Source organism: Vulpes lagopus, chromosome 11 (assembly GCF_018345385.1).
Source record: "Vulpes lagopus strain Blue_001 chromosome 11, ASM1834538v1, whole genome shotgun sequence".
NCBI lineage: Eukaryota > Metazoa > Chordata > Mammalia > Carnivora > Canidae > Vulpes > Vulpes lagopus.
In genome coordinates this window covers 56,882,796-56,896,396 of record NC_054834.1, presented here as the reverse complement: position 1 = coordinate 56,896,396, position 13,601 = coordinate 56,882,796, and the positions used below count along the sequence as shown (strand labels likewise).

At 40.9% G+C, this 13,601-nt stretch overlaps 1 protein-coding gene across 11 annotated transcripts in view; it reads right to left on the bottom strand.

Annotated features, from left to right (window-relative positions):
* Nucleotides 1-274: 274 nt before the first annotated feature.
* SLC1A2 (solute carrier family 1 member 2) overlaps nt 275-13,601 on the bottom strand; it is a 152,158-nt gene continuing 138,831 nt past the window's right edge. For 10 of the 11 annotated variants that reach the window (XM_041773751.1, XM_041773753.1, XM_041773750.1 and 7 more), the window contains 2 exons: nt 13,021-13,252; nt 275-9,925 (listed from right to left, as the gene is read on the bottom strand). In XM_041773751.1, coding sequence (XP_041629685.1) covers nt 9,854-9,925; nt 13,021-13,252 — 304 coding nt within the window. In that variant the 3' untranslated portion in view covers nt 275-9,853. Of the gene's footprint in view, nt 9,926-10,636; nt 10,708-13,020; nt 13,253-13,601 lie in introns of all 11 variants that reach the window. The other variant, XM_041773745.1, reaches the window with a different exon arrangement.

Sequence of the window (13,601 nt, the reverse complement as noted above, 5' to 3'; positions counted from 1 at the left end):
TAAACCTTGTTTTAAGCCCCGAGACCTGGGAGATAGCCCACAATAATTGATTCACAGGGAAAATTTGGATTACACACCATTTTTGCCCACCTCACTAACATCAGGTAAGATGTGACTCCTCTACCTATTTAGGCATCCTAGGAAGTATTCCTAGGTATCTGGACACTGCAGTTTTCAGTTCACAATTTCTCCAAAAGAAACATTAGAGACCCTCATTATGGAACCAACACTAGTTTAATATGGGAACTGAAAGAGAGGCAACAACCGAGAGAAATCAGAATCCACATTTATTGATGAGAGATATTTACACAAAAGTTAAAACACTTAGTGAAATATTGGATTCACAGATTGCTTCCAGTATATAAAGAATATCCAGTTATTTTACATGTGAAATGCTACAGTAATCAGTCCACATGGTAAGAAAGCTCAAGGTGAAAATGAAAGATCTCAACTACTCCAAATGTGCTTTGCCAACAAGGCATCTCCTAGTACCATATTGAAGAAACAACCCCAAAATTAGTTGAAGTTTTTATCTTTTTTTCAATCATTAGTCTTCAAACATTATGTGCTATCGATGCTTTAGGCTACATGACTTTAGACCAATGGGGATTGTGAGTTTGAGGGAAACCATTATTCTTATCTTTTATTCTGGACCCATAAGAATCTCCAGAGGAAACCCTGCCTACAGGCTAGGTTTCTTTCAGTAGGGTTTTCATCCTGAATCTGACAGGCATTGAAGAAGCCACATTTTTTTAGGAAAAATGTGCCTGTTCTGCCATCTGTATCCCCTCCCTCCAATCATTGGAGAGGCCACTGAAAATTAATGTGCTTTGTACCCTCACAGGATCATATAGGTTTCACCCCTTTTGTGAAAAGAGAGGGGCACTCAGGATCCCCGAATGTACATGGCCATTTTCCTCTGTCCTTGCAGAGGAGAAAGGGGTTACAGGAACTATCCATGCCACAGCATTCCATTTAGTGATAATTAGACAGAATGTGTGTTCTAAGAGGCAAGTGTATATTGCATTAGTTGATCTCATCTTCAGTCACTCAAAATATGCACACAGAGCCTATTAGGTAGAGGTCATACTCCGTTCACATATGTGGGATCTGTGCTTCATCAGTTGCCTTTCTGCAACCCCAAAGCTGTACACTGACCATTCCTGTGCCTCTAGTGCTCTTTCTATGGACAACTATGCAGTTTACTACCAGAACTGTGCTTTCGTAGGGTTTTGCCTGCATGGCAGTTAGTTAACCTTGACTCAGGAAACCAAGGGGGACAAGGTTCTTCAGAACCTCTAAGTCATGAGCATCATGATCAGTATTTGGCAACCAGAGAGGCAGACCTTTACCTAAGGACATGATGCTAGCATGCACATAAGTGGACTAACCTTTTGTCTCTCTGAGTCCAATCTACCAAGCAAAGGAGGGCTGTCAACAAATGTCCTCATTCTAAACCTACCCAAGCCTGGATACTCAAAAGTTCCACAGCTGCATTCCATGCATTATCTAGACACCAGATGACCTTTCACTGAGAATCATGACACACATCCAACCCTCCCTTGCTCTGAATTGCATATTTACAACGATGCTGTACACCCAGACTTTCGAGCAATCATTGGTACAAAGGATTCATAGATAAGTTCTTCACTGATACCTATCCCTAAATCACATTTAAAAAGAAGAGAAGTGATTCACTAGTTACCGAAGAGGGAAAAGAAGGGTTTTCAAAACACCAACCAACATGTCTACTGCATTTAGATGAATAGCCAAAAAATAACATTTAAATTAAATTAAAATACATCTATACACCATTTCACTGAAATTACACATAGATACCTACATTATAGCTACACAAAGTGCATAGGCACTGTTCTTCATGCGTGAACCAAGTGTTACTGTATACACACAAGAACTTCATGCTTTGAACAGCTATCGGTACGTGAAAATCACAGATACAATCATTGCCAGTTGAGGGCACTTCTAATCTGTTTGCTTAATGAGGAACAGTTTCAAATACATACCAGTACACTTTCTATGTAACTGACTATGTTTTAAAAATGTGGCAAAAAAAAAAAAAATACTAGCCCTACAACCTTATCAGAAAGTGTGTTTGGCAGAAGGAAGACCCCCTTGTCTTTGCAGTGGCTACTGATCTGCCTTTTGGGGAAATTACATAGATTGTTATTCACCTGAGGACAGACTCTATCTGGGCTGCTTCTAAACAATTCAGTGTGACTCTAAGCCTCCACCTCCAGCCCCAGTGATAAGAGTATTGCTTCACAGCTGGTACTAATAACCTTTTTTCTTAAAAATATGTGCTCAATTCACATGACAATGTGACATGTACTACCAATTTGCTTGGCAAGAATGAACTGCAACAAATCTGTCTTGATTTGCTTCTTAGCACTCACCCTCAAGCTCTGCTATTCAAAGTTTTCCTAAGCCAATTTTTTACATAAATTATTGGGAAGGCAGGGGAGGTTCTGATAGAGATATGATCCCACTATTCTCACCTTATATTTCATCTTCTTACTTTTGTGAAATTTGAATGCTTAGCTGGAAAAACAAGGCCTGGTGTCAGAAATAGGAAATTAGCACCATTCCTCAAGTTAAAAAGACTAGTTGTTTAAATGCACATCTTAACCAGCTAAGGGATTTAGGTGTTTCCGCATTCTTTATGGTCATTTTGTTCATTGCATCGAAAAGGACTGGATTCTTAAAATCTTCAAATGCGGCTCTACGCTCAGGAAACAACTGATAGCTCTAAGTTGCTGTAGAAACTTCTTGTGCTCTAATTAGTTATAATTCTACATATGTGGTTATATAGAAAATACCGTAAGAAAATATCTGTCTGCAAAATTACAGATACTAAATAGATTAATTCAGTCTACTGCTGAGTTCTTTGTGATTTATGAAGAATAGATACAAACCTATAACATTGTTAAAGGCTAAATCAATATTAAACATATAATATCCAGGACTATAAATACATTTCCTCATGCTCTTTATAAATAATAACAAAGAAGCCCCGGGTTTTGTTTAGAAAAGAATGTAAGATTGGGCTGGAGGAATTTGTGAAGGGGGTGCGATACTGATCACAGGGCAATGTAGTGTCCCTGGTAACATCGGTTCTTACCAGGAAGCCAAAATATATCTGCTGGCAGCAAGATCAAATTAGATTCACAGTTTGCCAGCTCTCTCCTTAAGCCGTAGAAAACAAATAGAAAAACAATATACAAAAATCCTCACAAAAGTAGTCTTTTATATACAAATCTCTAGAGCGACCAGATAATCTGATCTATGTTGTGCAACATGGGAATGCAATGCTGAGGTTCCCCAGGGGAAGGAGGAAGAAGAGAGGAAGTTAGGGTGATTTGTGGAAATATCTGGAAGCCCACGCTTGAGTTCCTCGTAAGGAAAATTATTCTCCTGGAGTAGTAAGCAACCAGAGTGCCAGCTTTCTGATCACACATCTCAGAGGATTCGCTGCATGGAGGAGAAACCTCAGAGCTGTGCTAGACCAACTTCCTTGGCTAGTGTGTGTATTTCTCTTCTACCAAAGGCAACAGCCATTTCTAGGCAGCTGAATGGTTGCCATGGAGAGAAATGGAGCCCCAGGAGGAGCAAGGCTCTGACTGCATCATCCTCATCTCCACGGGGAATGACAACAAGGGTAACAGTCAGCTGCTACGTTCCAACACTCACCCAGGGATTGGGGACATCTCTGCAGAGACTGGAGACCTGTTATGACCCATGCTCTAGGTCATGTATTGACTCTGCAAAGTAGTGGGGTCTGGTTCAGTAGAAGGGTTTAGACTCAGCACAAAAGGGTCCTGTGTGACAATCAGAAGAACTTCACAAATACCAAAATGGATACTTGGTCTGGAGGTAGGAAGGTGAAGCAAGGCTGGCCATAGAAAAAAAATCATCAGTAATTATTTAGGATATAATTTCAGTGAATGAAATAAGAATGTGAGGGCTTCTCTTACTTTTCTATAGGTTCTTATATGGGTCAGTTGAGAAATAGCCTTTTTTCTTGCTGCTCTTGCATTGGATCTTCTGCAGTCAACAAACAAACAAGACAAAACAAAAAAACCTAACCAACCCAGTCCTTCCAGTCCTACTTTTACTTCTTGCTTTCCCAAATCTAAGGAGCTGGTCTTCTCTGGCAATAAAGGTGCTCACAACACAGCAGATACCAAACCTATTCCATATTTAGCAGAAGTTTGGGCACAGGGCAAGGATGAAAGCAGTGGCCCATTGCAGCAGTACCAAAAAGTGTAAGAGGGTGTTCAAAGATCATGCCAGTGGCCTGCACCCTGCAGACAGACCATGCATTTTATCTACCCTAGAAACCCCTCAGACTGAAGAGAGCAGCGATAACCAGCAAACAAACCATGAGGACAATTTGAAAATGAATTCAAATATCCCTGCAGAGAAAGGAGTTGGCCCAAGCTCAGCCTGTGGGTGTCTGCATTCAGGCAAGAGGGAAGGTATTGACAATCGCTGTTACTGTGTAAGTCTTGCACCAGGTTTCATAAGAGTATTCAAGCTTATTTGCCAAAGGCTCCTAAATTCACATACTGGGTTGGCAATTAGGTTGATGTGGTGGAGAAAACTGTGTGTTTTGGGTATTTGAAGTGGGCTCTGTAGCTCCAGCAGGAATGATCTAAGACCTTGAGTGAGGTTCTAGACTCGCCCTGCCCCTCTAGCAGCAGCTTTCTATGAGCTGAATCACTACTTCTACTAAGACAGTGGAGTTAGGCAAAGGGCAGTTTTGTAAAAGGATGTCTGTTGTATCCCAAAACACCAAACTATGGATTAACATGGCCACCTTCCAAGGTTGCTGTAAAACATCAAATGAACAGAGAAACTTGAATTTAACATCCCTCCTCAAGGGGATGAAAAAAAGTCCAAATTCCTTATTGGGGGCCACTCTGACTTAAAATACAAATAAGTCATATTTTATAGCATTAAGCCTCTTCTGAAAAAAAGAAATTAAAGCAGAGATCATAATATCATAGATTCTCAGGGTTTTACTCACTTAATCCAATCCCTTCACTTGACATAGGGGAAGGAATGAGGCTTGGGCATAAAGTGACCGGTCTAGGTTATATAGCTAAAAACTGGCAGAGACTAAGTCAATGCTTCTTGTACCCAACAGCATTATTTCTCATCATTGCTATGTCATTATGAATTCATTGTGCTATGCTATGAAATAAGATAGTATTTAAGACTCCTCATCATCATTTTCTAAAACTAATCCTTGCACTAACCCATGTGGTCTTTTACTAAGTTGTCTCTTAAGCAGCAACAATGACAGGAGGCAGAGTGAGAAAGGAGGAGGCCAAGTGCGAACAGAGTTTTCCTTTTGGGAAGACCATAAGCAACTGTTGCATGTGCAACTTTGGATTTGCTCCACCTAAGGAGAACAATCTGCCTGTAGTGCCCGCCTGGATTGGCACTTGATGGCCCTTATTCTAGGTTTTAGCCAGAAAGTATGAGAGGTACTGAGACCATTAATCTCTGGCAACTAGATTTACAAAACTCTTGCTTCAGAATTCCTTCTGGCTCTTTGCTTAAACTTAATCCTTTTTTAGGTTCTCAGAGAGGGTAAAAAGGGAAGCAGATTAAGTCGGTCAGAGAGAGAACAAATATCATATGATTTCACTCCTATGTGGAATTTAAGAAACAAAACAAACAAATATAAAAAGAGACAAATGAAAAAGCCAGACTCTTGAATATAGAGAACAAAGTGCTGGTTGCCAGAAGTGAGGTGGATGGAGGGGATAGGTGAAATAGGTAAAGGGGATGAAGAGTACACTTATTGTGACCCTAATAATATTCAAAGAGTGGGTATTACAGGAATTGAAAAAAAAATCTCATTGGCCCTTTTTCTTGCCTTGGAATGAATTTATCTGGAGAATAAGGAAAGCAAAACTGGAAACCTAGACAACTGTATGGCCCCAAGAATCAAAAAGCAGGGAGGAAGAGCCACCTCCAATGGGTGTAACTGCTGAACACTTTTAGCTATCAAGCCAACCAAGAGCTGCAAAGACCTTCTCATCAAGGGTCTGAACTATGGAAAAAATCTCTGAGCATGTGTGTACCTGTTTGGATTTACTGCTATATTTCATGGGAAAAATTTGCATGGACAGAACTCTTGATTATAACGTTTGCTATTGAGAACCAAAGAGGGATTCCTGGGTGGCGCAGCGGTTTGGCGCCTGCCTTTGGCCCAGGGCGTGATCCTGGAGACCCGGGATCGAATCCCACATCGGGCTCCCAGTGCATGGAGCCTGCTTCTCCCTCTGCCTGTGTCTCTGCCTCTCTCTCTCTCTCTCTGTGTGACTGTCATAAAAAAAAAAAAAAGAGAGAACCAAAGGAAGTACAGTTTTGCAAAAATATGGCAGGATTGGCTTTCTTTTCAGGGGCCCAGTAGATGGGTTACTGACTCCGAAAGGGTTTCTTGACTAGACACACTTGTAAGTGACACACTTCCCCATGCAAGGTTGGAAATGACCTGAGGCCCTCTAATCAATCATTGGGATTCCTGGCATCTCCTACCAGGAATACATTTCCCCATAAATTGAATTTCCCCTAAGCCTTCCTCATTTTCCAGCAGTCTAAATCCAGGAGCAAGGCATTTGGCACCCTTTCTTTCAGCTGACCAGTAGTAGCAGAGAAGCTAGTACTTGTCCTTTACGGCAGGCAAAGAGACTCCTGACTGTGTTTCCACACCCAATAGGAAGTAAAGAATTGAATCTGACATCTACTTGGCTCATATCTTATTACCTGAAGTCCTGTATTGAAGATCTATGTGATCTAGACGAGTGCCTTGATTCTTGGTGCTCTGCATGGGAGGCACATCCTCAGAGATCTAGTTAAGCCTTAGCTTGAGAGATAAGCCATTTTTCTTGCTGATTGGCTTTGGCTCATTGTATTGTAGTTGGTAATCAAATGATGATTCTAGTTGGGTTCCCAGTGGGCAAAAATTGTAAAGGGGAGAATTAAAGTCTGCTTACTGATTTTAGCTCAAAATGATTTGGATTCCTAAAAAAAGAGTGAGTAAGTCTGTAAGAAAATCTTGCCAAAGCCTTGACTTACAGACCTTACAGGATGCAGTGTACGGATCTGGCCTGCTGTGTCTGTGTATAACTTATGCATCACCAAATATTAACGGACTGTTATAAGCATTTATATATGTGTTGAACCTATTGATATAAATCTATGCATATAACTGAAAGATTATACGTATCTTATCAGGAAAAGGTTCTTAGAGGTATACTCTGGATCTGTTTGTTCTGTTTATGGCACTCATGTTGGGCAAGGAAAGCCCAAAGGGCATGGCAAAAGAAGAATGGATGAGACCTAGAAAATAGAGAACACAGTCATATGTCACCTCTACATACATCCTGGATTTTCCGGTTAGTCCTGAATTTGACAGATTATTCATTTTTAATATGATGTGAATTTCTAGCTGAATGTGATTTCCTAAGTATATATTCTCATAAAACGTATTACATGTAGTCTAAAACCAGAAAAACCTGCTTTAGTAAGCTTTACACCTTGTTTCTTCTGAACATTGTCCCCTTACATATTTATAGGATAACTAGGAAAATGTTTAAGACAAAGCAAAGCAGGAAGACATTGAGGCAGAGTCTTGGGAAGATGATCCCAACACTACTTTTTTGAGAAACATGTCAGTGTGTACGAGTGCTAAGCTGGCCTTAAACAGCAAAACCCCCAAACTGCTCAGTGCCTTGCCTAGATCCTTCTCTTCACCATCAAAAAGCTGTTGGGAGCACCACTTAAAGACAATCCAGAACGGTTTCACAGCTAACTCCAGGAACTGTCCCCTTGACCCACAATATCTGCTGTAAAGGATGCATTTTGCACTACTACATTTTAGCATGTCCTTGGCCACCCTGTTAACTGTCCATCTAATGAAAATGAAGACCAAAGACATTAAAAAGAAAAGGCAAAAGGCTGCTTAATACTGCTTAAGAGTGATCCTCATCCAAAAATAACTAGAGTTTGAGAGACAAAAGCAACTGGAATCTCATGTCTCTTGTATGTTCCAAAGGTGTCTGGTTTGGAAGAGAAAAGTCACCAGGTATAGGTAATAAAGAGCACATGATGTCTATACATGCCCTCTTCTCAGGGCATTTGGACCCAATGACTATTTGCGCATACCCCAGCACCCATCTGCGGGTCTCTGATGACCCCCTTACTTCTGTGTGTGGACCAGGGTTCTACACACTCCTCGGAGTCAGTCAAATGTACTTTATTTCTCCATGATTCATGTTCAAGTCCCCAGCAAACTCCCAAAGCCAGCAACCTTAGGAAAATACTGTGAGTTATTCAACGGAAAATGATAGTAGAGAAACTAAGTCTAGCTCACACGATCAGTCATCAGGATTCGTTGGGTGCCCGTGGCATACAAGGCACTGTGCTAATCCACTTACACTATTTACTCCCTCAAACTGTGACAGTCTTGAGAAGATTCCATCTGCGAAGTTGTGAGGAGCCATCATTTGCCCCCATTTCATGGCTCAAGGCTGCTTTGACTTTGCCATAGGAACGTCACCTTTCTGGGATTTTGCACATTTGTTTTCTGTTCCTTACTACCAAAAAGACTGGGGAAGAAGACTGGCTCTGCTTTCAACTGTGCCCTGTAACTAGTTTTATGTGCTTTGATGGAATACAACAGAAAGCTTTCTACATGTTAGATCAATGACAGTGGTTTTTTTTTGTTTGTTTTTGTTTTGTTTTGTTTTGTTTTTTATCAAGAGGTGGTATTAAAAGAGGCACAGCCAACATAACTGTCCTCTATGGGTGAGGAGAGTAAAAATGATGGGGCCTTCTCGGTTAATGAGTCTGGGATTGAAAGAATGTAGGAATTACAAATGTCTTTTTTGTTAGAAATCCAAATTAGAATTTTACAGCTGAAACAAAGAAAGTAAAGCATAGATCAAATAATCTCACTTGATGTCCCTATGCCAGGTGAATGCAAACCAAATACAAACAAATTTGAATATTTGAACCTGGTTAAAGTTAACGTTGGCTGTGCTCTCTTATGTTTGTCAACAGGTACAGCAGCCTCTGTATATGCCAATTACATCCTAATCCGTTATCAAATGGAGAGCAAATTATGAAACATACTTTGAAATTTCAATAATTATTTCCCCAGACTGGATAGGATAGAGCAGAAACTCAGTGGGTTCCGTAATCAGCTGCCTCGAAGAGCACAGTTCCCACTACAAATCTCTTTGAAATATTTAAAGAGTACACGGAAGATAGATTCTCAGAGTTCCTGAAGACAGGGAATTTGCTTTTAATCAACACATGGGCAAACTCTATGAGACATTTCAGGAGAATTACTTCTAGAGGCTTCAAACAGAATCTCTTGTGCATAACAAAGCAGAAACATGGAGAACACTGGAAGGAATCACACACTGAGTGTCTGCTCATTATCCCAAGTCCTCGGAGTGTACCACATTGCTTTAGTCATGTCCCCTGGGATAAGAGCATTCGAGGCTCTGCATTTAGAGAGCAAAGGGAAGCTGGCAAGAATGTGTCTTCAATTCAAACTGATTCCTCCAGCAGCCTCCCTTCAAAGAATAATACAGGTGAGAAAATGAGGCAGTTACAAAGCATCACTTGGCAAGGACACAGCAACGCGCCTATCACTGACTCACAACAGATCCTCGAAGCCTCAGCTAGCAGATTAAGTAAACACAGAAATAGATGCATTTTTTTTTCCTTTTTAAAGACAGCTTGTTTATATTCTCTTTTACCATAAGACACGCTGGGGAGTTTGTTCAAAACTTTGCTGAGAGTCATATTCTTATTTTTCACGTTTCCAAGGTTCTTCTTCAACACCGCAGTCGGCTGACTTTCCGTTGGCTGCCAGAGTTACCTGAAAATAATCATCATCAGCATCCAGCTTACAGGCCACCAACCAGAAAACCACCCCATGGGTTATGTGGAGGAGCACCAGATCCAAGTCACGCTACACGACTTCAGTATTAGTTTTAAAGGTCATCCTTTTCCAATGGATTTTGAGCCAGTCTTGCTTTTCAACCCTGATTTGTAAACATTGAAAAGTCCACATTTGCCTTGGGGAGTACGGAGGAGCTAGAGAGAGTTTCCATTTTGGGGGATAACTTCTACTATGCTTTTAGGGCTACAGGGGCGTCAAACTGCATAAAGACCCATCATATAATAATGTAGACCTTAAAAAAACAAAAACAAAAACAGTGCCCTTGTGCTACTCCATACAACCAGAGAAAAAAACCCCAGAACTCGACAGCTAGTTCTACACATGCGTGTGAAAGGTTCAGTTGCAACGAGGCCAGGTTGGTTTATACATGTCCAATTTCAAAATCAAGAATCACAATGGTCTGGATACCAAATAAGCTATCCAGGCTTTAAAAATGAAAAAGCAAAGAAAGGATTAAAAGCCAGAGGTCAGTGACAGGTACATCTAAATGATTTCAATGCAGACATTGAAGAATCAAGAATCATCACCAGACTGCCTATGTGACGCTTCCCTGGCTCTAAGCGAACTGAACCCTTACACAGAAGGAGGGAGGTTTTCCCTCCACATCTAAATCGTTTCCTAGCTTACCTTTCATCTGTCTGTCCTCAATGTCATGTGCAAACTCAAACCCACGACTGATATTCCACATAATGGAGAGACTGGATTTATGGAAGCATTAGGATATGGAGACATGACAAATGCAGCAATGTTTGAAAGGAATCTGACCTTCTTCTTACCCAAGTGGAAGTGAAACGCATGCATTAGGAACACATACAACATGCTAGGAACAGAAAACAAGTGCCCTTCACAAACCAAGCGAATGAAAATAAAAGCTCTTCATTCCTCCAATCCCCGGCAGGCCCCCATATTTTTTTCTAGAAAGACCATGCAACAAGCAACGATCACCCCACATGCAGTTGTTCTGATAAAAATTAAAAAGTTCTCACAAAACTTCAAACTATGATGACAAGGCAAGAATTTGAAAATAAAAGAGACCAACGCAAAGTAATGATGCTTGAAGCGGTTAACATTTTGACCAGAGTGGCAGCAAATTTGTTTCCCCTTCGGTGAACTGTCAGTAAAGACCACCAGGCCCAAACTGCCTGGAGAAAGCTGTTCACTCTAACCTTGAATGTGCCTATTTGGCTTTCAGTGATAAACCAGATTGATAGCTGTGCAAAATTATAAATCACATTGTGGTGCCCTTGAATGCCGGGCAGCACTTGGGGGTGGTGCCTTGTTGTTGTCACCATCATTGAATACTGGGGCCTGTATTTCAAAAGTGGCCAGGACAGCAGCTTTTTTAGCATTTCTTTTTCTGGCTGGGTTCAAGGAAGCTGAGACTCCACTCCCTCATCCATCTCTTCTGTCTCTCCTCCAACCACCTGGGAAATGGAAAAGCAAGGAGGAAGCACTGATGTCTCCCATCTTGGTTTTTAAAAGAGTGAGGCTGAGAATGGACCAGAAGGAAGTTTAAGCCTTATCTTTACTACAAAATTATACATTCATTTTGCTGTCCTCCCATGCTCATTTTCAGGGCTTTGCGGATAATGGGCACTCGATAAACATTAGATGAATGATCAAAATATAAGAGGTCATAGGAATGAGATGGCGATACTCAACTAAATCCCACAAGGCACACAATAAATACTTGTTAAATAGAGCATAAAGCCATTCCAGGGAATGTTGACTCTTGTTGACCCAAACTAACAGTTTGATGGGGAATAATCAGTACATTCATTTAGACGTGAATCACTAACTTTCCAGAATGGAACATGTGCTTTAGGTACACCTGAATTTCTAATAATTTGAGTCATTTTCACTGAGCCAATTCATTTTTGCAGTTGTCTCTTGATGGGTGAGTCCCTCCTTAATTTGTACCAGAGCCTTCGTTCACCCACACATATACCTGATACAGAGGGGATGAGCAAAACGCTGTTGCTGGTCCATTAGACTGCTGGACCTATGTTACAGTCCAATAAAGAGAACCACTTCTATGTCACCCTTAATTGTCTGGCAGAAGTCATGGTGTATATTTGGAATGACCCAGAAGTAACCCAGGAAGAAGTTAACTATTAAATGAGATCTTGTCAACAGGATTCAAAAAGGTATCAGAAATCTGTATTGGGTATAGATTGCCCCCAGTTGGTACCTGGAACCATATTTGTAACCCAACCCCCAGAGCTGGCTCTGCTCACCTCCCAGGGTTTCTCCAAGTTTGCTTCACTCTGGTCATGACATCCTGTCTTTGACATTGTCAAGTTAGTTACAATGAAGTCTAGACAGAGCCCATCAAGCTTGAAGACTTAGCACCCAGCAGCTTGGAGAAGAGTCCAGAACATCCATGCTTCGGGAAAGATGGTGCTGCCACTGTGTGCAATGTAGTATCTATGGACAATTGTCCTGAAGGATAGTTATCCTTTACTTGAAATAGTTTCCCCATTCTTGGAACAAATTGACTGCCAGTTCGAAACTCACCTTCCCACAAAAATAATTATGAGAAAGATAGTTGTGCAAGGTTGTGTGGGCACATCTTTGACCAATATGTAATATACAGCAAGAAGGAATACCTATGCTACATAAATCAAGCAATTCTGGGTATTTCTCTTGGTGTTTCGTTCAAGGAATAGAATGTTGGAAATCCAGCAAAGCCTTAGAAACCACAAATTCTTCAGCAAAACGTTCAAGAAAACCAAATTTGTGGAGTGGTTGAGTGGGGGGATCAGAATGATTGTTTTACATCACATGGATGAACCAAGCAACTGATTGGCTCTTTCACTGTTAGACTTGATGATTTCCTGCCACATTAGACACAGAGTTAGATGACCTAAGACTCATAGAAGCTTGGGTTACATGATTCTTCAGAAAAATAAATGTAACAATAATACATGCAGGGCTTTTTGTGCTTGTCTTAGGAAATCGAGCATGCACTATTATATACAAGTCTCAATATCCATGAATGGGAAAGGTACCTTGCACTCATCTACTATGACAGAGTTGTGTGCGGCATAGACACATTGATTAGAGTTGCTTTCCCTATGGTTCTTCACATCATCATAAATGGACTGAGTCTTGGTCATTTCAATATCTTCATGCACTCGATGCTGGGAGTCAATAGTATCCAGCTCAGACTTGGAGAGGTGATAGACAATCCCAGCCCCAAAAGAGTCCCCCACCACATTGACTGAAGTTCTCATCCTGTCCCTGGGAACAAAGAACAGAAAAAATTTAGTGAAGAAGCAATGACATGGTGGTGGAGAGGTCGAGGTCTCGAACCAGGGAAACCTATGGTTGAGTTCTGGCTCTACTTTTCCCTCTGCCGGATATGGGGCAAGTCACTTAATCTTTACAAGCCTTGATTTCCTTTTTGGTCACCTGGAGATAACAATCATACTTCTCTCATCAACTTATGTGAAAATTAAATAATGTACATAAAGGGCTTAGCAAAATGTCTGATGGATGGTAAAAACCCAATAAACAATAGCAAAGAAAAGAAGAGAAGGAAGATTGGGGGGAAACAGTTCTCAGATCTCAGAATTAGCACCCAGGCTCC